Source organism: Falco punctatus, assembly GCF_963210335.1.
Source record: "Falco punctatus genome assembly, chromosome: 16".
Lineage (NCBI taxonomy): Eukaryota > Metazoa > Chordata > Aves > Falconiformes > Falconidae > Falco > Falco punctatus.
The window spans coordinates 5,288,160-5,313,679 of NC_137596.1; the positions used below are offsets into that span (position 1 = coordinate 5,288,160).

The window sequence follows — 25,520 nt, forward strand, 5'->3', positions numbered from 1 at the left end:
TTCCAGGCTGCAGACTCTTGGCTGTGGAACTGACATCCAGCAACACCAAGCCCGTGGTGCAGGAATTCCAGAGTGAGTGCTGCAGGGGTGCGCTGGCTGCCCGACACGGGGGCTGCAATGCCCTCTGCCTGGGGATCTGTTCAAAGAATTGAGAAAAGTTTCAGTTCTTGCTCATGGTATCTCATTTCGTGGGGGAAGCAGGACTACTGAGAGCCCGAGATTCAGAAAAGCACTTCAGAATATGTCTGTATCTCTCCCTGTTTAGCAGAGCACTTGATTGAAATGGTTTATTGAAGTCCCCTGCAAGCCACTGGCATCGTAGTGTCTGTCTTAAGTGCTTTTTTGAACTGGATCCCAAAAGGAGGAAATGCAGTTGCCTTGCAATTAATATGCTGAAAAGGGGGTCGGGAAATTTATATTTTATCTTGGCCGTCCGACAGACGTGCAATGTGATACTGGGTAAGCCATCTCTTCCCCCCTGCTGCGATGCCCTCTTCTGCAGAGGAGGTGGACATGACAGTGCCTGCTTCAAAGGGGAGAGGGTTTGCTGAATTTATCCCCAGGCATCATGGGCCTTGATACATTACCAGACACCACCCAGGGAGATTCTGCATCCCTGACTCACATTGTAGGCTCTGATTAGCAGCAAGACACTGCTGTGGACTCACCCTGTCATAAGGTCTTGTTTGTCCTAAGTTAGAGCCTGTAGAGAACAGCGTGTTCATTTCTCTCCATAGTTGATATCTGTTCGACTATTATTTTTGCTGGCCAAAATCCACCTTCCCCAATAGCTCCTGGAACCCAGCGGTGTTTCTGTTTGTGAGGCAGATGAAAGAGAAGGGCTTTGCTTTGTGGGCAGCATCTCCTACTAAAACACTGCACAAGGCTGCTTAAAGCAGAGCAAAAATACAGCTGCTTCCTATTAATCTGTATTTCCTTTATTTCTCCTACTAGGTGTTGAGCTGTCCTGCATCATTAAATCCACCGTAACACCAGATCCCAGAATCGAGTGGAAGAAAATCCGAGATGGCGAAACCTCTTATGTGTTTTTTGACAACAAAATGCAGGGTATGAACTCATTGTTCTTAAGACTTCCAAAACAGCCTCAGAAAAAATACAACTGAGAACAAACAGGTCTGTAAAAAGGCAGGACCTGTGGCTGTCTTGCTGCTTTCTTCTGGAACTAGAGTTCGTCAGTCGAAATGTAGGATGGAGAGGGAGCAGGATGTTCTTTGCTCTCTGCCCTCGTTATTGATAGCTCACAGTAGCGAGCCACAAAGAGCTGGAGTAAGATCCTAGGTAGGAGATACTGCTTGTGTAAGAAAGCGAATGCCGCAGCTTCCCTCCTCCAGCACCTGTTGGTCCCACACGGTCACTGGGTGTCTGAGCTCTCAGGACCAGACACTCCCCCCTCCCGTCTTTCCATATGACACCTGAGGGCTCCACCTGAGCAGAAGGGATCTCTGGCTTGAGCTGTCGGTGCGTGCTGCTGAGGCAGAGCGGTGCTTTGCAGCATCCTGGGAGCGTGTGATTAGAGCAGACCCTTGGGCTTGATGGTGAAACTCAGACTGTCAGTAGGGCTTGACTCTATCTGGGATTACTGCAGCACTTTAGATGGGACCAACAGCCACATCCAAATGAATCTTCCAAAGGAGACAAGACCTGAGGCTGTCTTGGAAGTTTGATTTTGCCACCATTTTTGAGATTTGGAGCGGTTCATCCTCTTACATGGTTAGCAGTATTTGTTTCCTTCGTGGTCACTGGTGAGAGGAAGGCTCTTGGCTTTCAAGCATCAAGTTCCTTTTAGGTGGTTCTCTGGACTCCAGAAAGAGTCCAAGATCAACCACTTAATTCAGGTGCCTAAAATTACTCTGTGACTACCCTGATTTTTTTTTTCTCTTTCTTTCCTCTGTATCAGGAGACTTTGCAACTCGTGCAGAAATTCTGAGCCGGACATCGCTGGTGATAAAAAACACCACCCGGATGGACACTGCCACATACCGCTGCGAAGTGGCAGCGCCTTCTGATACTAAAACCATAGATGAGATAAATATCCAGCTCACAGTCCAAGGTATTACTTTAAACCCAGATACTCCACAAGCACTGCTAACTAACAGGAGAGGCTGTGTCTCTCTCCAGCGTTGAAATAGTGGCACTCTAGAAGCTGTTTAAAACCAGGTGGAAACAGCAGAAAGTTTTGATACCGTTGTAGCGCAGTCATCGTAGAAAGTATGTCAGAAATGATTTACTTCTACTCAGCAGGGCCTTTCACGTGGTTTACGTTTTTCCCGCAGTGAAACCTATGACTCCCAGATGCACCGTGCCTAAAGCTGTCCCTGTTGGGAAGACAGCCTCTCTCCACTGCCACGAGAACGAAGGTTACCCAAAGTCCACTTACAGCTGGTACCGCAACAGTGAACCTTTATCACCAGACACAAAATCGAATGCCAAATTCCAGAACTCCTCCTACACCTTGAATCCCACCACAGGCACTCTGGTAATGCCCATACAGACGTGTTCAAGACTTGTTTTGTTTTGCTGGACGGGTTATTTTTAAGGTTGCTTGTAAAAGAAAATAGCCATTGCATGGCTTTCAAGGAAGGAATAATTTGAAGAAGGTTAGGTATTCTAGGAGCTGGGCGAGTTGGGAAGGGGAAGATCAATGATGGGAAAAGATTCTAGCTGTTTGGACTTGGTCACTGCCGACACCACTTGCCTTTTTAGAAAGAGGGAGGGAAGATGTCTCACAGCCAGACACTGTGAAGCCTGGAAGAATTGTTTACATGTGCTTATACAGTGCCCTCTGTTTCTCATGTCCTGCTCCCTCCCTTTTCTCCTCACCAGGTTTTCCATGCTGTGCACAAAGGCGACACAGGCCGTTATTCCTGCATAGCCACAAACGATGCTGGCTTTGCCAAGTGTGAGGAGCAGGAGATGGAAGTCTGTGAGTGGCTCCACCTGTTTTTCATCCATGCCGATTAACAGTTCACCATAAATAAATTGTTGTCACCATAGGGAAAGAAGGGGGACACCCTAGAGCATTAAATCTTTACTGCTTTCTCATGGCCCCAGACACAGGAAGAAAAAAAACAAAATTAAAATTTCAGGGAAACATTAAAACACTGTCAGATTCATGAACAGTTTTAGTCTGGGAATCAGGGACTCACTTATTCCCTAAGAATTACTGAGGTTTGTTTAAAATATTTGAGAGATGTCATTTTAGTGTGTGCAAAGCTAGAATATCGCTACTGTCTTAAAGAAATACTGGATGATGGCTTCTCTCTTTGCCAGATGACCTGAATATCGGTGGGATAATTGGTGGAGTCCTGGTGGTCGTAGCAGTTTTGGTGCTCATCACTCTCGGTATCTGCTGCGCCTACCGACGGGGTTACTTTGCCAACAGCAAAGAGAGCGCGGAAAGGTAAGCTGGGCTTCAGAGTGGTCTGACACCCCGCGCCCACCGCCAGCATGAAGTAGCCTGAAGAATGGCAGAAACTGGCGGCTAAAATGCATTTCAGTGCCTGACCGGCATATTTCTTCCTAGTTCCCTACTAAGGACGACAGGCCAACCCAGTTCTTGAAGTATCTGGTTCCCCACCGTAAACCCTGCACCATGCCCAAAGTTTATTTGCATAAGGGAGAATTTTGGTATGGTTCCTCTTGTGTTTGCTGCCAAGACCAGGCAAGAGGAGTGAAAGCTGTGCTCTAACACCCTCATACTTTGCACCAGAAGGCAGCACGAACACAATTAAATGCCTATAGGCATATATAGGCAGTGTTTGTCCAATAGGTTATGTGCTGTTGGCATAATGAGGTCTACAGCGTAATGAACAGAGCTCACTGCAGAAGTAGTTCAAAGCAGCAGATTATGCACAGAAAATATATGCAGAAAAGTAGGCTCTCTACAGGAAATCTCACTAGTTGTGAGAACCTAAATTTGGGAATAAATCCAACCATTTTAGAATGCACATTAAAATGTTAAGAAAAACAGCATTAGCATCAGGAGCAAGCCTTGATGTCCTTACAGAATCCATAGAGGAGGTAATATATGTAAAACCAAGATTCTCATCAGATGGATGTGTTCCATGTTAAATGTTGATTTTCAGCAGAAGTCCTGTCTTTTTTGGTTTGCTTTTCAGAAAAAGCTCCAAATATCCTATTTAAATGCAGCTGAGGGTTGGCATACACTGAACTTGACAGTCGTATATAAATTCTGAATTCCTATGAGATTGCAAACAAGTGGCGCTTCCTTATAACTAAGGAAAACGCTGAAGGCATCTGGCAGTGCAGGTTTAAAATGAACTTTATAATTGCCACAGAAAACAATGCAGGAGGCACCTGGAGAGGTAGCGCACAGGGAGCAGAGCAGGAGAGCCCCGAAAAGAATCAGTTAATCTCTTTGCAGAGCTGGCCTCGTGGAAGCGTACAGCAATCTTTTTACCCTGTGCTGAAGGGGAATTTAGAAAAAATCCTGGTCATGACGGATGATGGAATAAGCACAGATCGATCATTTCAGCAACGAGCTGGGTTTCTCTGTGCTGTCTTTTCATTCAGCTGTTCCTCCTCCTCATTTTCATCTTTCTCAGCACCTCCCCTCCAAAATCCTGCAATCTTCTCGTCCCAGAAATGAGATCTTTTCCTTTATTTCAGCTACAAGACTCCAGCAAAACCTGATGGCGTTAACTATATCCGGACAGATGACGAGGTAATAAATGATTTGCATGTAACATCTCTCTGCCGAGGAGAGGAAGAGGGTGGGCAGAGGACTGCTGGCTTTTTTAGGGCACCGCTCAGAACCAAGGAGACAGAACAGAGATAAAACAGAAGGGTGAAGGCTGAGTCATTTCCCTAGAAATGATGAACAGTTTAAGTTGCCTTAAGCGACCGATGCCAAGAGCTATCAAACGCAGCTCTGTCTCAGTTATCTTCTGGCTTGACCCCCTTAGGATGAGTTTCATTGGATTAAGTGGGCAGGCCATGATGCTTTTATAAGAGAATTTGCGTTTTGGGATTTGAATAGATCACTAGGCTTAAGATCAGAAAAAAAGCCGCTCCCTGTTAGCAGAGACATGGAAGAGGGAATGAGAAAGTCCCCTGCCGTGCCTTGGTACGTGCGGAGGACAGGAGGAGCAGGAGCACCTGGCCAGTGCGGCTGGTGCCTCCTTCTCCTGACCAGCTGGAGGGGGGATGCTACCTACACAGAATGCCAGTAGTTCTACAGATTGGATCTGCCTTTTCACGGGCAGATCGCAGCTGGGGACAGCAGCAGACCTGCCCGGAAAGCCGCTAGATCCTCCCTACATCCAGAACTGTTTCATTGCAGGGTGACTTCAGACACAAGTCTTCATTTGTCATATAAGACGCCAAAAGAATACGGCAAACCAGCAAAAGCAAGTGTGAAAATACCTCCTCCAGGAACTCAAAGCAAGAGCAAAAGATTAATTAAGTGCGCTTGGAAGAGTTTGGAACACACAAGAACTTGATAGCTAGCTATCTGTATATCTCTTTTTTCTTTGCCAAAGTTTAAAGTAACTCCTCACTGCCCAACTTGCGTCTCCCCTGCCTCCGGAGATACCAACAGGATCGCCTAAACCTTTCCTTGGACTAAGGAAGCGTTTTAATACTTCCCAAGAGGCTGGGCTGTGGAAGTTTGTGGAATTGCCTTCTATTTGTGCTGCAGGGACACAGCCACAATGCGCAAACCAACCAGGGGAACAGCGTTAGGGAAACGTGTAGTAGACATTACTAGTACGTACTACTAGTAGAGGAAAAAAAGGTGCTGGTACAGCAATAGACGGACTTCAAAGAGTAAGATTTATCCATGCAAGGGGGAGTCTTTTCCTCTCAGCAGCTTGTTGCCCAGGCCTGGCTGGTGACTTTTACACGTTTGTGATTGTCTTGCGCTTTTGACTCTGACTGCTCAGGTGCAGAACGGGGTATCTGAATAGCCTACAGTGCCAGATACCGATATGGTAAATGCTACTAATGTTCTCAGCCCTTTTGTAAACTTACTGAATTCTCGTTAACTCCATTTAACATGAAACAACGGGCAGCATCAGGCCAGAAGGACTGCTTCTGTTCACTGCTTTGTAGAAAACTCACTGCACGCAGGTAACCCCTCGTCCTAATCTGCACAAAGCAGGCTCGCCTCTTGCGTCTTTTGGTGTTTTAAAGAGGCTTAGAGTGGAGGCAGAGAACCTAGTGCTAAGACATCCCTTTCAGGAAAATTAAAGCCAAATACTTTCATGGGCTAAGACTGCCGTAAAAGGTACTGAGATATCTTCAAGCTTTTTTACCTTCTCCATTTATTTTGTAAAATCCCACATTCTAAATTTTTTGCAAAGATATATTTTGATTACTTCAGAAAAGGTAACGTTTCTATTTAAAGTGTAAATACGTGATGCCAGCAGTGTTTAAGTAACGTAGCTATTTTTTTACTTTTTAAGCTACAGAGAGGAGCTCAAACGTTGCTAGAGTATGGCACTGTCAGAGCATATCAGTATTATTGCAAAGCGTGATAAAAAACTGCAGGTGGAACAGCATCTCTTTCCTCTTAAGCTAGCTTCAGCAATTTCCTTGCCACAAGAGGTCTTACCAGACACAGAACAGAGTCACTCAGGGATAGTTTTTTAAATTTATGGCAGGAGCTATCAACTTTTTTATATTAGAAAACTTACTTTTCTTGCCAGTGACCAACACTTTGTTTTTGTTGTTGCAAGAAATATCCAGGGATGGCTTTTGGATTCAGTTCCAACAAGGTGACAGAGTGACTTCAACGTTTGCTACCCCTCTGCAAGTTCCCTAAAGCACTAACACAGCGTGACAGCTACGGCAACTTTACAGGCTTAAACTACATAGCCAAGGCAACTGTTTCTGGAGTTGGGAAAGCAAAAAGCTCGATACAAAAGCACTTCTGTAGTGTCAGTTGCAACTTTTCTCTAGATGGTAAAAGAAAAAAGAAAAAAAATAAATATCCAGTTCTCTCTGCTTTAGAGGGAGTAATTGGAAACACGTGTTTCCCAGAAACATACATGTTGATCGTGTTGAAAAGCATTGGGTAATATAAGACTGCAAGATGTGGATGCAACACTAGAACTGTGCTGTGGTTTATGAATTTTTTTTTTTTAAATGTAGCATAATTTAGTGTTCTTGTATTTCCAATATGAATTGAGTTGTCTTAACTTTTCCTGTATACAGTATTTTGGATACTTGACGATTTGGACTGTCGGTGTTATTTTTTAGTGTTCTGCATTAATCTGCTTTGTTTCCTAGGGGCCTCGCTGGACATGCCATTGCTGCATTTGTTTTGCCTAAACAAAGCATTACCACTTCTCCTTTTGCTAATGACAGTAAAAAGAAGGATGGGGCAGCAATAACCCGAGCGTAACTCGGACGTTACCACTGCTATCTTGCAACTACATTATGGTTACCTTTTAAGATGTGCTCTTCGGCCATGCCGGGCAGTACTGCTCACTGGCTGCATGCTGCCTCTAATCGTTACGACAGTAGTGAGCGTAACATTCCTTTGCACCTTCCGTACATCCACTACTCCTTTTCTATGCTGCTTGTAGGATACCTACAATAAGGGAGAGAAAGAAAAGGGTTGAATCAGGGTAGCTCTGGGCACAATGGGAGCACAATCTACAGTCTCACCATGAGCCAAAGGCGGCCTTCACGTGAAAAGCCAGCAAGCTAAGAATCGAGACTTATTTTTCAGTTCTAAAATGTGACAGTGGCATCTCTAACGAGAGAAGGGGCGATGATCCCCCTGATACAGCTCATGAGATCCGATTGATGGAATTCCTTGTATCGTTGTGAATAATATTCAGGTTTGTACTAATGTATTACGTTTAACTTTGCCAAGAATGTTTTACATAAATACCAAGCTATAAAGCATTCTTGTAGGGGTTTTTGTTTGGGTTTGGTTTTGTTTTTTCAACAGCCATAGTATTGGAGGCTTCTGTTTTCAGTTCAATGAAATAAGGAAAAGTCTTTTCTGTCAGAGCACTCACTTACTTGTATCGGGCTGAAAATTACAGCAAGTCTGTGGTAGGTTGCTATCAGTTTATTCCTGGGCATTTGTGTATCCCTGGTTCTTCCCTAGAGAGGTCAGATCAATGCTCGCAGGGCTCATCTCAAATACTGCCGGAGGACAGAACAAAAACTAGAAAAGCACAAGTCAGGAAATAAACCCTTCCAGTTTACCATCTGAAGTGGTTAAATAGTATTTTAAGGCAGGAGAGAAGGTAGGAAATGAATGGACATGGCCATAACTGACCATCGCTTAAGCTGAAGGCATTCCCCATGTCCCCTGTTCCCAGGTTTAGACTTCGATTTTGAGAACGAAGCTTAACCGCACTTGAAGCTTCGTTTTTCTGATCTTCAAAACAGAGTAAACAGGGAAAAGAGAGGCCAAATTATGGGATTCCAGCATAAGAGGTAAGTGCCTCTGCAAGGGCTGTGGCAAAAGCTCCCTCAGCTTCTTTGTTTCCACTTGTGCAGAAAAGCCTACTCCGTTTCTGTTATTCATGCCTGATTAAGACAAAGCAGCATGAATAAAAGATTCCATTTTCAAGTTTCAATGAAATCTAGGGCAAGAGCTCTGTAATAGAAGTCAACAATGGAAAAACTTCAGTTAGTTTCACATGGCATCAGAGATACTCAGGAATGGTCAGATTCCAGCAGTTACACAGTGCATTTATGATGAACAAGTTATCTGCACAGAGAACAAAGCTATGCATATGACTTACCAACCTCAATTTTAGTGAGTTACTCATATCCTGCTTGCCGTCAAGTAAGTCTATATTTAAAAGCCCAACATTAATTGAACTGAGTGCTTAAGATACCAGCGACGTAGTAGAAGAGACTTAGAGGCTGTAGAAATCTGTAGAAAAAAATTTCTCTCTCAGATCAAGAAGAGGGGAGAAGCTGTGGGTGGAATTAATTCTGTAACCATTTATTTTCATAAAATGCTAATAGTTGAAAATAACATAGTTCAAGAATGGAAATATTCCATATAAAAGAACATTAACGCTGTTCATACACACAGGAGTTTGCACAACAAATAAGAGGTGATGTAGCGTGCAATTACCAGATTTAGGGGTGTGGCAGTGACAAGCTGTTTCACCTTTGTTCAAATTAAAGCAACTCTAGTATATAACCAAGAGGGACAATGAGGGATCGAGGGAATAAAGCTGAGCCACTCACTTCCCTGCAAGCTGTGATAAATGAATTTAATGCTAAGCTTGTGGCAGCATTATGCTCTTACTTTTCCAGATGGACAAATTATACATCCTGCGAGTGAAGAGCAAGCCTCCCTTTATACCGCAGTGTTCTAGCACTCCAGTAAGCTTTGTCAACAGCGGCAGCTTATAAATACATCTGTTAATGCAGGCTTGGCTTTGTATAGGGCCGTATTCTAGACAGTTTCACGGAAAAACCAAATAAGAATAGATAAAGAAGGAATGACGTGCCCACAATGATTTATAATTGCAGGGGAAAAGGACAGATTCTAGGCAACATGGTGATTCTGTACAAAAAATGTTCAAGGAAAGCAACAGTTGTCTGGTTTCAGTGGAGTTCTCCGCCGGGACAGTCTTAAAGGGACTTGCTGGCTGCTTTTTTTCCTTGCTGGGGATTCTACTTTCCACTCCCGTGGCAGGGACGGGCTAGAAGGAGGAAGCAGAGTCACCATTTATTGTAAAGCACTTTACCAGTCTTTCTCACTGTGATTGCTGTTTCAGATCTACATTGAACTTACAGTTTATCTGGTGCTAGCAAACAGATGATACCTCTTGACTCACAGTCAGCCTCTTTATTCTCTGCAAATAATGCATACATTTTTATATGTCAAAAAATGCCACGGATTCGATCATTTGGATCACTCACCAACCCCACCCCCAACCCCTCAAGTTCGAATCACAGAGATAACTTGCCTAGAGCTGAACCAGGTGTCTCCATCAATCTGATGTTACTGATCCCCGCACTAAAAGTGAAGTCATTAATGTTCTCTGAAAGAAAAAGCATGTATTAGCAGTCTGCTTGTGACACAGCCAGAGGGGCAAGACATGCTGTAAAAGAACACTTAAGTGTCACAGAGTAAGTATACCCAGTTAATTGCAAGCACATACACATCTCGCTTCACCAGCCTGGCAGCTCTCAGTGTTTCCCATCCAGCCTCAAAACGATGCGCTGAGTGCGATGGGTCAGCGGTGCACATCACCTTCACACGCCACACTCACAGCCTTCCTTGTACGAGGCGGAAATTCATGTAAATACGGGAGCTCGGCCACGCGCCTGGCTGTCCTGCCTAGGTGGGAGAGCCCCACCTCCCACGGAAGCTTTGCCATCTCTGACAACACGCCTGGTGCAGACCAGCTGCTTGGCCCAGTCAAGGCAGAACGTGGGGACCCTGAAGCCGGACAGAGGACCTGAACAGCCGCTCCGTGAGGAACTGCCTGCAGCCAGACAAAAGGAATCTCTTGACAAGCGAGCTAGGTAGAGTTCAGCTTGCCTGAAGAGGCTGTAGTTGTCAGCTGTCTCTTTCCTGTCATTTATCTCAGGAGAGATGTCACAATATTCAGATTTTACTTTACTCAGCGCTCTGTTTTACATTTACGTTTCCCAGAACCTTTCACAAGGAATTAAGGGAGAAAGTGCTTTATAGGGCAGGAGCTGGAAACTCTGCTACAAGGCCTTCCCTCTGCAGACTAACTGGGTTTGCTCTTGAACTGCTTCCCTGTCCTGGAAAGGAATTGCTGATGCTTGAAGTGGAAATCCAGCTTGATCTATCTGCCGTAGCTGGCCTCTGCACCTCGCCAGGCTGACCTGCAAGTGTCCTGACTGCACAGTGTGCGCCTTAACCTTGGTTAATGAGAGGTTTATGTGAAAGGATGAAAATGGTAAAGAACTGTCATCAAGAAGGGCTGCTCATGCAACCAAAGGTGGTGTCTTCACAACACGTCTTCCTGGACCACCACGAAGCAATCCACACTTGCCCAGACCCACTCGGCCATTCTCAAAGTAACAAGCAGGAGTTGAGGAGCCCCAAAGACAGCAGGAGAGCGTGACAGCCAGAACAGTCAAATAAAGAGACAGCTGTTCTTAACTTCTCAAGTACAAAGCAGTTTACAAAGAACTCCATCTCCAATAGTTTCAGAATGATACACCAGAGAAAGAAAAATGTTTTATTTTGATTGTCTATCAGCCTGCAAGACCTGGTGCCGCCATGCAGATGGCTCAGCACCCGCTAACTGAAGTGATGATACTGCTCTGTACAGTTTGTCTCCCTGCTGAAGGACACATGCTGCCTTGAAGCAAAGTAGAACTCAACCTCGGTACTGCTGCAGATTAACATTCTTCCTCCCTTTTCACCATATGGTGCTTAAGTGAAACAGCCATGCAAACTTCCAGACAGAGATATAGTGCTTAAAGATTTCTGCTCTCTAAAAAACATGCCCCCGATTTTTTTTTTTTTTCACAAAGATCACCGCTTGTTGCTCAGGCAGCAAAGAGAAACATTGAGGCAGACAAATCTAGCCCAACAGTGGAGCATACAGGAAGAGAAGGGTCAGATTTTCCAGTGGATGCACATCACTGCCGCTGGTTTGCTCCTGCCTGCTCGTGGATGTCAGGTATTTGCTGCCTGCCTTATGGGCTACGTGGCGTTTGCTCTCCTTTGTGTGCGCAGGTCAGGTGTTTGCACAGACACAGGCAGAGTGCAGCCAGATAGCTACGCTTCTGCAGCGCTGACCCTTCCCCCCAACAGCTCACACCTGCCGAATGAGAGGTGGCCCGTCAGGCACTCACCCATACTCCCAACCGAACAGGAGCTCTCATCACACAATTCGCACCACAACAGAGATGCCCTAAAGGACTTTAGCAGCAAATTGACATAAAGGAAGGGAACCTACTGCTGGAACTTGGCTCCATTTGTGTTTTACTGTAGCTGCCTCTTATGCTTGCAGAAAGCGACACTGCAGAATGCTGCAGCGCCATCAGAAAGCATTCCAGTAAAACCTAACTTTTGAAGGTCAGGTTTTGTGGAATGGCAGTTCAGCTTCAATGGACATAAGCATAGCAGACTCACGATTTGTGTAGTAGAGATTCCTCTTTGTGTATTTTTACCTTAATTTCCACAGCAGAGTAAGAAAAACAAACCATTCTTCAACACTCAGTCCAGTTCTTTCTTAGGGCAGAACACACCCCCTCAGACACGACCATGCAGGTTATTAATCCCACTCGAGCAGGTCTCTTGTCTCTTGCAGCTGCCACAGCTCACTGTCTGCTCTAGAAACAGGTTGTAGCTCACCCAAGATCTTTCGTTTGGACAACAGGAATCCCCTATCTTAGAGCTGAAAAGGACCAGACCTTGAATACTTCCCTCTGCAGCAGGGTTCTGTAATTCAGTCTAAAAATGCTGAGCTACGCTTCCAGAGCGCGGTGCCTTGGCACAACAGAATCCTGCACACTGGGCCACGCAGGCTATTAAGGAGCCACGACAGCATGCCTCCTTGGCACCCCAGAGCTGAAGGAGGAAGAAAGGGCAGTAGCTCTGTTACTTCAGCAGCCCAAAAATCCTGTGACATGTAAACGGAGACCACATTGGACTGTCCTTTCCCATGTACATCATTCATCTGAGACCTTCAGTTTCAGAATAGTTCTTATTTACTACTACCATTTAGATAAACAAAGAATCTACAGCTAACAACGACTCATTTTCTCTGCTATTTAGGGGGGCCATGCGTTGCTACCTCTCTCAGAGAATGAGCACTCAGGCCCAGTTTAGGAAGGGTCCCTTTGGGTTATACTTACGTTTTGGTGTGCTTATTGCACGGCCCACCACAGAATCATTTATTCTGGTAGACTGTCGATTCAAGCTTTGAAAGGACACTGGAAATAACAAGAAAATAATTAAGACTAGAAATGTATTCACTCAGAGACCTCGAGGGTCTAACAATCAGGCTGTGTCAACTAGGTCTTCTAGTCCAACACCAGATCAGTTTGCAGCCAGCTTCCTACCTTGCTTGCTGCCAGCAGTGCTTAATGGAAGTGATGAAGCCATTCCTCCAACGCTCTTGCTGTGTTGCTTGCTTCTGGCTTCTGTTTCTTTCTTGGCAGAGTTCAGGATGGACAATGTGCTCAAGGATGCTGGCCTACAGGGCACAAAGCATGACAGAAACAGTGATTTCCTTCCGCAAGCCCTGATGAGACGCATGTAAAGAGGAGAGAGACCTGTCCCCTCCCGATCCTTATGATCTTAAACACCAAATGTAAGGGAGAAGATTATGCTGCAACACTGGTGACTTTCATACCACTAAGTACGGAGCGGATAAGCAAAGCAACAGCCCTGCAGAAACATCACCAGTAACGTAAAGGGAAACCCATACCTGCGACTCAGTAGTGGGTGTTTCGGAACACCAGGACTACACTCAGTAAATTCGGAATGCACAGGGAAAGGACTTGATCTAAGTAGCGAGGACCGTTTCCCACTTGCATTACTACTGCAGCGACCAGGAGTTGCAGCTCTCTCCAAAGACGGAGGTTGCTACAGAAAACAGAAGAAAAGATCATCTGTCTAACGACGGATACAAGCATAAAAAAACTCTAGATACTAGACACTTAGACACGCTGCGTGATTAAGAACGGCCCTTTCTGTAATGGATGTAAAGGGGTGCAAAGGAGAAAGAATTTATTGGCCAGAATTTTAACAAGAAACAAATAGGAAATTTTGATGGGACACACACGCCCTACTTTAGAGGTCTATATACAGGTGCTCTTTTAAAATCAGCAGAAAGGTACTTCCAGGGTAGAAGTCATCTCATCTTAAGGTAGGTATCTAAAATAGCTCAGGACAACTGACCCAAGCACATACTTGTGTCTTTACACTGACTTTGAAAAGGGGATCTGCATGACTAGGACAGATACGTTGCTACTTTGTATACACCTAAAGTCAGATAAAATGAAGCCTTTTTTGACCTGTTTGTCATATTTATCACTCTGGGAGCAACATGTAAGCAGAGCCAGTGGCAAATTAGACTTAGTTTTCCTTTTAAACTGAATTCTTTTTACATTAATTGTTTGCTGCTCCTCTTTGCCTAATGTGTGTTGTTTGTTGTCATTCTAAGCATATTAAAATGACTGAAATGAAAGCTTCTGTCAGCAAATGTGAAGAAGTATGAGAACATTACATAACCATTCTGTTAAACATGTAACAGGGTCCACAGACACACAGTCTGGGCGTCATGTGTACACAAACTTTAGCAGAGGAGGCAGTACGGGTACAGATTTAATGGCACCAACCACCTCAGGCTGCGCTGCCGAGTCCTGCTCTTGGTCTGCGTTCTTCTCCCTGGCCAGCTGCTCTTCATATTTCTTCATATCGTACTCCAGCTCGGCTGCCAGCTGCTTGTCCACAGCAAAGAAGTCTTTGATTTCATTTCGGTAATCTTGCATCATTTCCTGGAGCAATAAGGAATGTTTAAACTCTCAGAAATCTCTCCTGACTACTGATTCACTTCCCCATTCAGATCGCAGCTGCTTAAGCGCAAAAGGAAATACCAGTTGGTAGAGCAGAGGTGTTTTTAACAGACTAAGTGTTTCGATTCCAATTTGTACTTCAGAACATGAAAAAGCTTTCCAGCATTCAAGCTTTCTGCCCACGTTCCACTGAGGAGGCTCACACGTAACACACTGCGAGATCCTTATCTAAAATCCCTCCACCTCCTACATTATTTAACACAGTGGCAGTATCACAACATCCTATGCCTTCCAAATTTCCTTCTAAGAAGGCTGTTCATTCCATTACTGGTTGCACATCTAACACTAACTGAAGAGAGGGGAAAAAAAAAAAAATTCAAGAAGAAAACACTTCCCCTTACCCGCAGGTAATTCATAAGGTCCTTAAGAGCTGGGATCCTCTTCTGCTCCATCAAACACTTGAGTGATGTGATTACTGGGATGATGTTTTCTATAAAGTTCTTCTTTTGGACCTTGGTTTGAACAAAGCATGAACATTACATGATGCAGTAAAGGGGAAGCCACTCTGTGGTCAGATGAATGGCCTAAGCGAGAGGAGTCGCCACTCCACAGCAAGGGAATTGCCACAGTTAAGCCTGCTCTTATATCGCATGCACGCCCGTAGGCTTTTAACCTAAGTGGAGTCTTTCAAGACATATCACTTAAGTCAAGTCAGTTCTCACATTGAAGGCAGATTGCTAAAAGGCGCAGCAAAACCCACGTTGTTATGCTCAAATGCTTTACCAATAAGAGATCTGTGGAACAAACTCACCCTAGCATAGCTTCACTGACTTCAGAGGAAAGACGTTTCTGATCGCTACGACCGACCCCTCAAGTACAAGCATCCTTCACAAATCTACCCTTCATGGTTTGTTTTTCCAACACAGGGCTTTCCACAGGTGCCCTCAGATCACACTGGGCTGCAGACAGAGCCTGAATAACAGCCTGTAGGCACTCTATGCCGTGGCATTACTAGGTTACTCGGGTATTTTTTTGCGCGTTTCTCCATCGCAGAAAGGTAAAATTCCCCGCAGTATGGTGGCCAGCTCTCTTCCCACACCACATCAAGCGCCATTCACCTGCGAAATGAGCTTTTTTTGTGCTGCCTGTATGACAGCATTGGCCATTGCCATTTCATCTTCATCAGGCGGAATGTCTTCATCGGGTTTTGATCTCATCGTTGATAGCTTGATTTCTTTGCAGCTAAGGACTTCAAACGTATCCGAGAGCAGCTCACTGGCTTCCAGGTCCAATGGAAGGACGTTATCCACAAAGTACGCTGGAACACACAGGGAAGAAATAAGAAGGATCTTACTGGGAACAGCAGTGCCAGTAAAGACAGGAAGATAACATGGTTGGAATGAGGGAGAGCCTAATAGTTTTATAGAGACAGCAGTTCTTTCTTTGCCAGATTTCTAAAGACAGAGCCTTACCTAGGACACTGTGGCTGATCTTCGTTGTAATGCTGAACCTCTGCTCATCCGTAAAGTGGTCTAGCAGGAACTTGTAGATATACATCCTTTTTTCTTTGTTATCTTTCCCCTTCAGAGAGAAGAGATTCTTTGCCCTGTGGCAGAACAAGACATTTTACAAGGGCCAAGTCACATTATGCAAACTCACAGAAATAATAAGACTTTAAATCAGCAAGGAATATTTGAATGTCACTTTCAAGACCCATAAACCTGTTAGGATACCACACACTCCCACAAATTACATGCAGAAGTCCTCCCAGAAGTGTCACAGGGAAGGCAGGACACTCTTAAATTAACACTGTTTCCCCTAGCTGTTTTCACCCTACTGCATACATAATTATCAAGTGCCACCGGCGCTTTGCTGCATGGCCAGACAGCCCATCATCTAGCGAAAAAGGAGATACAAATGTGCTCAACTGACCGCACACTCTGGGGGAACCTGTTGTACTTCTCATGTTTCTCATAGCTATTGAAATGGAAGATGCACTCAATGAAGTACTGGGAGAACATTGCTGGATTCCTCTTCAGTAAGAGATGCACCAGGCAGAACTCAGCAAATCTGGAAAGGAGGAAAAGAAAGAACTTACCACCAGCTTCTAAAAGCCACCCCTAAAACACAGTGTAGGGTTCACAGGCCGTAAAGCAAGAGGATGGTTTTCCTCTGCTAAGTCTCCCCCAATATCTCATTTAATTCTTGCCCAGCTCCATCTGGGCTTGAACAAAGATAGCAGCTCACTGACTTTGAGCTTTTTTCATCCGGAAAGAGACACGACCTTTTCAGCATCCAGAATAACTACTTGATTTCTTTGCCATTGAAGTAAACAGAAACAGGAATAAATTTGAACTTGAATCCAGACACAACAGTATTTAAATAACTTAACTTCCATTGTGGCTGAGACACGTACAGAACTTTGCAAAAAGTTAATCACCAAATGTCCTGCAAGAGATGCAAGTCAATCCCAGACTTAAGAAAACGTTTTTGGTCTGGATGCAGCCGCTGAATGCAGATGCAAAGAAAAAGGCTCCCAAAGAAATAGCACCGTGTTCCTTAGCTCTAGGAACGTGATGTTGCAATGTCACCATCTACTGGAAAGACATTTTTACATACTAGAAAAAAATAACATCACTGAAGAGAAAAGAAATGGTGGCTATGCTCTCGTAAGCAATGGTAGGTTGATGGCCCTGGACACACCACGCTTCAGATTGATTGTTCCAGGTAGAAACAAGCAGCAAAGGTGTCCAAGCCTCCTCGGCATCCAGCATCCCTGCACAATCTACTGCTCTTTGAGAAACTCGCCTCACTCTTGTTTCTCATCTAACAGAGCAGCTTTGAAATTTTGAAACCTACAAAACCATCATAAACATGCACTTAAAGCCAGTGTGCATAAATCCTCTTACGTGCCAGAGTATTACAAAGTGTGGTAGAAGGCTTAAAAATGCAAGGCATGCCATATAAGAAAAAAGAGAGTATTTAATCCTATTCCTAAAACAAAACCAGCACTCAAGACAGAGCCTATTAGAAAACCATGAGGAAGATTTCATAAAGGCTTGTTTCAAAAATTCCTCTTTTCTGGATAACTGAGAGTCAAAAGTAGAGCAGAGCTGAATGTTTTGAGGACAGCCAAGAACAGCAAGCCAAAGCTTGCTACTTTGGGACCTTCAAATGACTTGGAAAGAGGGTCACCGCTCCTTTGCTACCGTTGCAGACTCTAAAGCATGTACAACTATGGAAGTGAAGAGGTTTAACAGGATAATCATCTGCTCTCTCACTGAAACTTTTCTTCACACGCTGAAGGTGCAAGACTAAGACTGGTTTTGAGTACATCTCTGATCTTCAACTCCTTCATTATTTTACAGATGAGTATTTTACCTGGCAATATCTGGATTTGGATCTACCAGGACACTGACAAAACGGAAGAAGAGACAGTCCTTCCATTTCACAAACTCCTCCTGTAAGAAACCAGCAGACAATAAATGATCAGCCTGAATCACAACTAACGTGAACCTTCAGACTGTAGTCAGGACAAAGCCTGAGGGAGCCTAGCAGAATGTACACCAGGCAAGTGAGCAAGTCACAAAACTTCAGCTGAAGGTACACAAAATAACCCCCCCAAGATGACAGTGTTTTGGAGGATGCTTTAAACAGCATGAACGCCACAGCAGCAGATACCAGAGATATCAATAAAAATATAGAAACATGAAAAATCTGTTCTCTCATGCCAAAGCATACATGCCCTTCGATACTGTACTCAGCACCAAATGCACTCCAAATCTGCCTTGACTGGCTTCGTATGAACATTGAGAGGGTAAACACTTACATCTTTAGAACAACAAGCAGAGACAGCAGGAGAAAAAGGTGCTGTGATGCTTGTTATATTCATTCATTCATAGCAGGAGTGAAATTGTAAGGGAATTCAAAGAAACAAAGATAAGACAAGAAAAGAGGTAACCCCTGACTGAAAAGAATATCATTATCTAATTGTGTTAAGTGTCCTTGATATGATTTCTGCCTAGCTAGCAAAAAAAAAAAAAAAAAAGCAAAAAAAAAGCAGTAACAAAATACATAGTTTAAAGTCTTCTTGACAAGTGTAGATTAATCAAGGCGTAAGCTATACAACGACTGGACAGGCTGCCAGTAGTCAGCACGACAGAGGTACTGCAGCGGGCTGTCAGGGCGTGCTTAGCACCTCTGTTTACCTGCAGAAGGTTGGTAAGCAGGATCAGCGTCTGCTTACGGATGAAGGGGTTTGGGTCCTTCAAACACAGCGAAATGTTGGGAATGTATCTGTCCACCATGGATGCATAGCGGATACAGAGATCACACATAACGATGACAACATTATTGCGAACGGCCACATCATGCGACACCTCCAGCTCTCGCGCGAGAGCTGCAATGCATTTCTTTGCCAGATCCTCGTGCTGTAAACACAATTTACCTGTGAATCAGGGACGAGACTGTCAGTGCTGTGAATATATTCTTCTTCCGAACCACCAGAGCCCAACTTACTGCCCCCCTTGAGGCCAATATGAGCATGAAAGGAATCAGGAAATAAACAAGAAACACATGCTGAAACTTGATGAGCAATCTGCACGATCTCTCAAAGAAATGATGCTTCAAGGAGTTCTTCCAAACTCCTCTTAGACCTATAGTGTGGGTCTCCATGCCAAATTCCCTCCTTCACAGCAAACTATTTCTGTGTACAGGGTATTATTCAAAGCAGCTAAAAAGAACAGCCCCAGCTGTCATAGGCATAGCAGGGAGACACCCACCTCTAAGAGCATCACTAAGCCAACCTAAAATAAAATAGCCTGCATTCTAACATTACTTCTCCCTAACTGCTTCTAAGCTCTGTACAAAAGTATTAAGCTTCCCAAAGCAGTTAAGGAAAGAATATTGTCTCTCTGGAAGAGAAGAGACTTGTTCCTAAGCACAGAGGTACTACAAAACCAGAACTTTCACCAAGTACTCTCCATAACACTGAGGCGCAGGCTGACCAGGCTTCTCGCAAAGCAGCTCTTGAATCACGCTGAGGAGAACAAGGCAGCATGCGCAGTCATTCTGCTCTAAACTGCATCAAAAGCACCAGGTTTTCTCCATCCTCTGTAAAGCACCTTACCACGTGTAAGATGACCCTCCAGCTAGCCAGCAACCAACTCCAAGTGCAGAGACAGCACAATTCCGAAGGGCCTTTGCTAATTATTGATCACTGTTAATGCACTGACCCCCTGGCGAAGCAGTCACACAGATGGCAGTATTTTTATGGTGTGTGCAACTAGTTACCATGGATATTTGCATTGCTAAAAGCTATGAGCTGAGGCAATGCAAACATGGAGCGCTCTGGCTATCTGTTACAACTGACAGAACTTTTCTGAGCAGAACTTTAACCCAAAAAGGTTCAGAACTGGATACACAAGGGCACACTTCTACTGCAGGACGGCACTTACCTAGAGTAATGAATGCATGAGCTCTGACCACCGAAGGCATGACCGATCCTCTGAACTGGGACAGTGGCTGAGAAGCTGGAATTTCCTCACCATCTGGAGAAGCAGACACTAGGAAAGAACAAGTCAGGCATGAAAACATGCTTTTTCTGGTCACAGCATTGTCTGTAAATGCAAAAGTAAAGGCAGTAAGGAGAGCGCCTCACCTTGGTCCTTACTGACAGGAGAGGCCAGAATGGACTGGATCAAAAGAAAGATGCGCTTCTCCACTTTGGCTGGACACAGCTGTGCAGCCTCTCCCAAGATGAAGAGGTGTCTCACCTACACAGATAAAACAACACCGCAGTCAAAAGGCAACGGCTGAGCTGCAAATTCAGTCAGCAGGAGCTGGCATGGTACTTGTCCAAAATAGACTTGAAATTCCCTCAGTCCTTTCAAGATGACAGTGGCTGGAGAACAGAAGGTGAAGCTTTGAAACAGAAGTGGTGTGCGTGTTTCATACGCTGTAATTCCCACACATCTACTAATAATATTAAAATACTCCTCAAAGCATTCCATGTGCTTTACAGACTTATTTCTCAAACAGCTCATCGACAAGTGGAAAATCAAAGAAAAAACATGTCATTTTATTAAAAAGACATGGGCTATCATATCTGTAAAGCAATTGCTGATGTATAAAACCGTTCTATGCTCCCAGGCCCATAAATACCAGAATTCATTACAGCTTACACACAAGGCATGCACATCAGTATCTTCCTGGTGTGACCTCGAAGGAACACCAATTTCAAGTACACCTACATCCTTTGGTCAGTCTGTGAAGGGGAACCAAACTTACCAAGAGATCTTCTTGCAGGTTCTCTGCTCCACCCTCTTTGAAGACTATATTCGAAATATAGCTTTCACAGGTGGATACTAAATCTCCACACACCTGGTTGAGCAGCTCCTGTTCCATAATTAAACAAAATTAATTCAGCACTTAATTAAACAAAAACGTAGCTGTAATATCTGTCCACACATGAATCCCTAATCTTAAAGTCCTTCTACGCTTTTAATAATCTAGGTCCTATTGAAATCAATCAGACAGTGTGCCATAGAGCTTTAAAATTCTGCCTGCACATCAAAGGATGCATGCAAGTGTCAAAACACCTTGGAGAATCTGGCTTTTAATGATCCACAGGACTAAGTGTACTTCATTATAAAAATCACACAGATTTAAATAAAAAGGATTCAGGCAACTGTTTCATGTATATCCAACACATTTGAGGTTGTCTGTGTGGATTTTTAACGTTGTTTGGAAAACGCAGTTCCATTCACATGAAAACACGATGCAAATTCCAAGAGAGGGAATGGAAACAAAAAAAGCTAATTGTCTACCAGACTGCGATGAAAATAAAGCATCATTTCTCTTTTTCTACCATCTAAAACTGGTTTACCTAAGAAATCTAATACATCTATGTGTGGCAGGTAAGCTGTTAGATCTGATAAAGTGACCAGTGTACAGGAACACCTGCAACTGATTGTAAGCCAACATACTGCGATACAAGGGAGGATTTTCTGACTGTCAATTTATAAAATGAGAAAGCATCGATCCACCCTGGCTTCTGAAGCCCAGCATGTGCAGTTTTACACACGATTTACTAAACTTTATTGGGATGCCTATTATAAAATAGCTATGATCAATACTAAAAGAGAAATATAACACATGCAGAAAGAGATCATTAGCAAGAGAGGCCTGCATCAGCTTTAGCTTCTTTGCAACTGTGCTCAGGCTGAGATGTCTATTTTACCAGCAAAAGATAGCTTAACTTCTCACTATGGGAGTGGAACAAAGCTATGGCATAAAACAAATGGGGGCAGAAAAGAGAAATGTGCAAATGATGTGTTATTAACTCCTTGTTTGGTCCCATGAAAAAGCTAGACCTAAATGTATATCTGCAAAGCTCTGGTATAGAATAATCAGAGTTTACAGTATAAACCTATAGCTTCAAACTGGACCGAGCCTGTGAAATAGCTGATACCACAAAGGTCTCTTTTAGGAATTATGTAAACTTTGACAGAAGGCAAATGCAAGGTATTTCAGGGTGGGGAAGAAATCCTTCTGAAGAAAGAAGATTTCTTACAAGTCCATCCTTAGCTACAGGATGCTCTCCAGCACAACAGCAGTAAAGCAAGTCAGAGAGCTGAGCAGAATAGACTCAAGATGCTGGAGTCAGATCCCCTTTGTTTAGAGAGCTGATCAAGCTACAGACTGGAGACAGAAGCCGCTTTCAAAAGACAGCCCTCCTAAGTCTGAACCAAGAGTATTTTAAGTCACACCTGTGCCTCCTCCAGCACATCTGCACACACATGGCAGAGCTTCTGCAGAGTTTCTACAGCTGGGCTAATCACCTCCAAGGGACACTGAAATTCCCACAGCCAGCACTTGATATTATCTGAAAAGGAGATCACACGTACAAAATGAGCATTTTCTAAGCTTGTCAACTGCTTATAGAGAAGAAATGACTGTTACGATGGGAGGTGTGAACTCTGCCTTCCCTCTGCAGTTTTTCTCAGGGCCACTCACCAATCAGCCTCTCACAGGTGCTTTTAGGGAGGTGCTTTGCAACATGACCGATGACACACAGTATATGTCCTGTAGTATCAGCGCTCATGTCCTGCTGCCTGAAAAACAGTGGAGCAGATAAACTAACGTTAAGACTAAGGAACAACACCAAATCACAGCAGAAAAATCCTTTCATCTGGGATATGCATTATTGAGGCAGACTTCTCAACCCAAATGAAAACTCAGGTTAGAGTTGGTTACTGCATATACAAATCTGCAGGCCATTGCTTGCCTCCTAGCTGCAGAACTTCAATAAAGAGCTGCGATCTAAGCAGCTGAACAGCAATCTGCCTGTGGAAGGACAGAAAGTGCTCACTCCTCCTCTTCATCTTCATCTCCTTCCTGCAGGATGGAAGGTGTTCAAAGCACACATATACCTGATGACATTGTCCCAGGATTCAATGATCTTGGAATAATTCAGCTGGGGTGAGGAAGCTGCCACCTTCGCAAGCAACATCCAAGCCGATACAGCATGCTCCGTTTGCACATGAGACATGACATTATTAACAAAAGTGGTGGTGAACTTCTTCTGTTGGGACCATATATGAAAAGCTTTGTTCAAGTAACGGCTACAAGGAAGAAAGAAGAAAAGAGAAGTTAAAGGGGGGTTAAACGAAACACTTGATCTTAGACACTGGCAGTAAACCCCAACATCCCTGTCCAGGATGCACTGGGCAACACAACAAAGCTGCTGTTCCTTGGCATTCCCACTACCCAGAATACGTAGAGATTTTTACTATGTATTTTACTACCAACATTTTCAGTCTTTCAGTTCATAACCTGGACGCACTACAGACCTGGCCTACATGCATGAATGTAGTACTCTGTATCAGTAAGATCTAAGGCCCAACTGATACCATGATGCATCAAGAAAATATAATCTCAGCAATCTGTAATAAAGACTTTCTGGTAGTTGTTATTTATTATCCATAATGGGACAGGATACATTAATGTTAAGGCATCATACCTTGCTCATTTTTCTATTTAACCCTAATTACCGACTTCACGTTGGAAGAGTTCTGAGATTTATCAAGCTGCAAGGTACTCTAAGGTCCTGAAGAAGAAGGTGCCATGAATCTGCAAACTATGTTATAAAATAGTCCAAATTAGAACATTGTCAGTTTCACAGATTGGCAAGGCAGCACAACCAGTATCTCATTTGCTATTTCTGAGCTATTATGCCCTGTTGACTAATAAACATACAGCTGCCTTTAATCAATGTTGTGTCCTTGTCATACTGTGTGTCATCCCATTTCTTCTGCTTCTTCCCACAGCATTCTGCAAAAGGCAGAATAATTCTATTTGTCATAAGACAAGTAACATATTGTACATCACAATTAATAAAAGGCAATGTTCTCCTTTCTTTATATATCCTCTCTTACTTCTGTCATCAGAACACCTCCATTTGACTTAAATATTCATGCTGCTACCAACACATCACTACCACTCCTATAAAGACAGGGTGATGAGAGAGTTGGGGTTGTTCAGCCTGGAGAAGGTTCCAGAAAGACCTTAGAGTGTGGCCTTCCAGTACCTGAAAAGGCCTACAGGAAAGCTGGAGAGGGACTTTTTACATGGGCATGCAGTGATAGGACAAGGGGTAACACCTTTAAACTGAGTGAGTAGATTTACATTAGATATTAGGAAGAAATTCCTCACTATGAGGGTGGTGAGGCACTGGAATTTGTTGCCTGGAGAAGCTGTGGATGCCCCATCCCTGGAAGTGTTCAAGGATGGAGCTTGGAGCAACCTGCTCTAGTGGAAGGTGTCCCTGCCCGTGGCAGGGAGGTTGGAACTAGACGGTCTTTAAGGTCCCTTCCAACCCAAACCATTCTATGGTTCTATAACAGTCTGTGGCTGCACAGTGAATGAGAGCACTGAGAGTACAAACTCATACTCTTAGTCCTCCAGTCAATAGACAATTTCCTTCTGTAAGGGAAGAACCGTGTATTCTAATGGGATTAAAAGTAAAAAAAAACCTCTGGGTTTTGTCCCTGAATGCTAACATAGTAAAGGCAATAAAAAAATCTGATGCAGCAGACAAGGGGTTATTATGGAAAAGCCATCAGAGCCACAATGAAGGGAAAAACGCACTTACTTTATCTCCTGGCTTTCTGAAGTCAAGAGAGTAAGGAGATCCCATGCTAAAGCCTGCTTTGCATCTTTACTGCTGAATTTATTGTAATTTTTTATATGTTGCAACAAGAGCTGATCAAGGCAATCCAAGGCCTTTTCTTGGACAGAACTTTCAGTGTCCATCACAACAGGCACCACCCCATTTAACCAGGCCTTCTGCACCAGAACATTGTTGTGCTGAACCTGAGAGAGACACACGCATTAGAAACTTTTTAAAATCATTAAGGGGGATCCTACGTGCATGGGTAAGATCAGCAAAGGCCTAGAAAGCTCCAGATTCAGCTACCAACTATGAAAATACATTTTAATAAACCTCAGCATACTGCTCAACTGCAAGGTGGCAGCATATGGGACAAGGGAACTCATATCTCCTTGACACCACAAGGTATTTGATCACATCTATGATCAAGCTACCTGCTGCTTCTGTTGAAGTACTGTAATACTTTGTTTTGAAGCCCTATAAATAATTATGACAGTATCGCAATAAAGCTGTACAGCAGATCATTTAAACAAAAAAAACCCCAAACCAAAAAAAAAGAGCTTTGCTTAATATAAACCCTATGCTCCAAGCCTAAGTTACTAACCCTTTGTGAATAAATAGAGAAGAAAGAAAAAATTGCAGCGCTATCATCTCCACATTACACCTTCATAAAGTGATTCAGATATTTTTTTTTTTAACTTGAGAAGGCCAGCAACATAAACATTTTCTCCATGACACATAAATCAACAGCCAGGAAAATAAATGTTTCCAACAGTTAGAAGTATTCTACATAAATCACAAGTATGTATAAGAATGAGTCATGACTTCCGAGTCAAAAGATAATAAAAAAAATTAAAACACAGTCATAAAA

At 43.7% G+C, this 25,520-nt stretch overlaps 2 protein-coding genes across 3 annotated transcripts in view; one reads left to right on the plus strand and one right to left on the minus strand.

Annotated features, from left to right (window-relative positions):
* JAM3 (junctional adhesion molecule 3) overlaps nucleotides 1-7,896 on the plus strand; it is a 32,535-nt gene extending 24,639 nt beyond the window's left edge. The window contains exons 2-9 of the mRNA XM_080366458.1: nucleotides 7-72; nucleotides 955-1,068; nucleotides 1,919-2,071; nucleotides 2,295-2,497; nucleotides 2,845-2,944; nucleotides 3,292-3,421; nucleotides 4,651-4,705; nucleotides 5,324-7,896. Of these exons, the coding sequence (XP_080222584.1) occupies nucleotides 7-72; nucleotides 955-1,068; nucleotides 1,919-2,071; nucleotides 2,295-2,497; nucleotides 2,845-2,944; nucleotides 3,292-3,421; nucleotides 4,651-4,705; nucleotides 5,324-5,359 (857 nt within the window). The 3' untranslated portion in view covers nucleotides 5,360-7,896. The remainder of the gene's footprint in view (nucleotides 1-6; nucleotides 73-954; nucleotides 1,069-1,918; nucleotides 2,072-2,294; nucleotides 2,498-2,844; nucleotides 2,945-3,291; nucleotides 3,422-4,650; nucleotides 4,706-5,323) is intronic.
* A 1,039-nt stretch (nucleotides 7,897-8,935) lies between these two features.
* NCAPD3 (non-SMC condensin II complex subunit D3) overlaps nucleotides 8,936-25,520 on the minus strand; it is a gene marked incomplete at its 5' end in the record, with an annotated part of 29,510 nt that continues 12,925 nt past the window's right edge. Inside the window, 20 exons of one of the 2 annotated variants that reach the window (XM_080366452.1) lie at nucleotides 8,936-9,668; nucleotides 9,761-9,821; nucleotides 9,936-10,010; nucleotides 12,814-12,891; nucleotides 13,021-13,154; nucleotides 13,389-13,546; nucleotides 14,302-14,460; nucleotides 14,880-14,990; nucleotides 15,597-15,796; nucleotides 15,951-16,084; nucleotides 16,411-16,548; nucleotides 17,860-17,939; nucleotides 18,687-18,925; nucleotides 19,935-20,042; nucleotides 20,138-20,252; nucleotides 20,767-20,874; nucleotides 22,248-22,363; nucleotides 22,495-22,592; nucleotides 22,911-23,102; nucleotides 24,632-24,852. In XM_080366452.1, the coding sequence (XP_080222578.1) occupies nucleotides 9,545-9,668; nucleotides 9,761-9,821; nucleotides 9,936-10,010; nucleotides 12,814-12,891; nucleotides 13,021-13,154; nucleotides 13,389-13,546; nucleotides 14,302-14,460; nucleotides 14,880-14,990; nucleotides 15,597-15,796; nucleotides 15,951-16,084; nucleotides 16,411-16,548; nucleotides 17,860-17,939; nucleotides 18,687-18,925; nucleotides 19,935-20,042; nucleotides 20,138-20,252; nucleotides 20,767-20,874; nucleotides 22,248-22,363; nucleotides 22,495-22,592; nucleotides 22,911-23,102; nucleotides 24,632-24,852 (2,649 nt within the window). In that variant the 3' untranslated portion in view covers nucleotides 8,936-9,544. The remainder of the gene's footprint in view (nucleotides 9,669-9,760; nucleotides 9,822-9,935; nucleotides 10,011-12,813; nucleotides 12,892-13,020; nucleotides 13,155-13,388; nucleotides 13,547-14,301; nucleotides 14,461-14,879; nucleotides 14,991-15,596; nucleotides 15,797-15,950; nucleotides 16,085-16,410; nucleotides 16,549-17,859; nucleotides 17,940-18,686; nucleotides 18,926-19,934; nucleotides 20,043-20,137; nucleotides 20,253-20,766; nucleotides 20,875-22,247; nucleotides 22,364-22,494; nucleotides 22,593-22,910; nucleotides 23,103-24,631; nucleotides 24,853-25,520) is intronic. The other variant, XM_080366451.1, reaches the window with a different exon arrangement.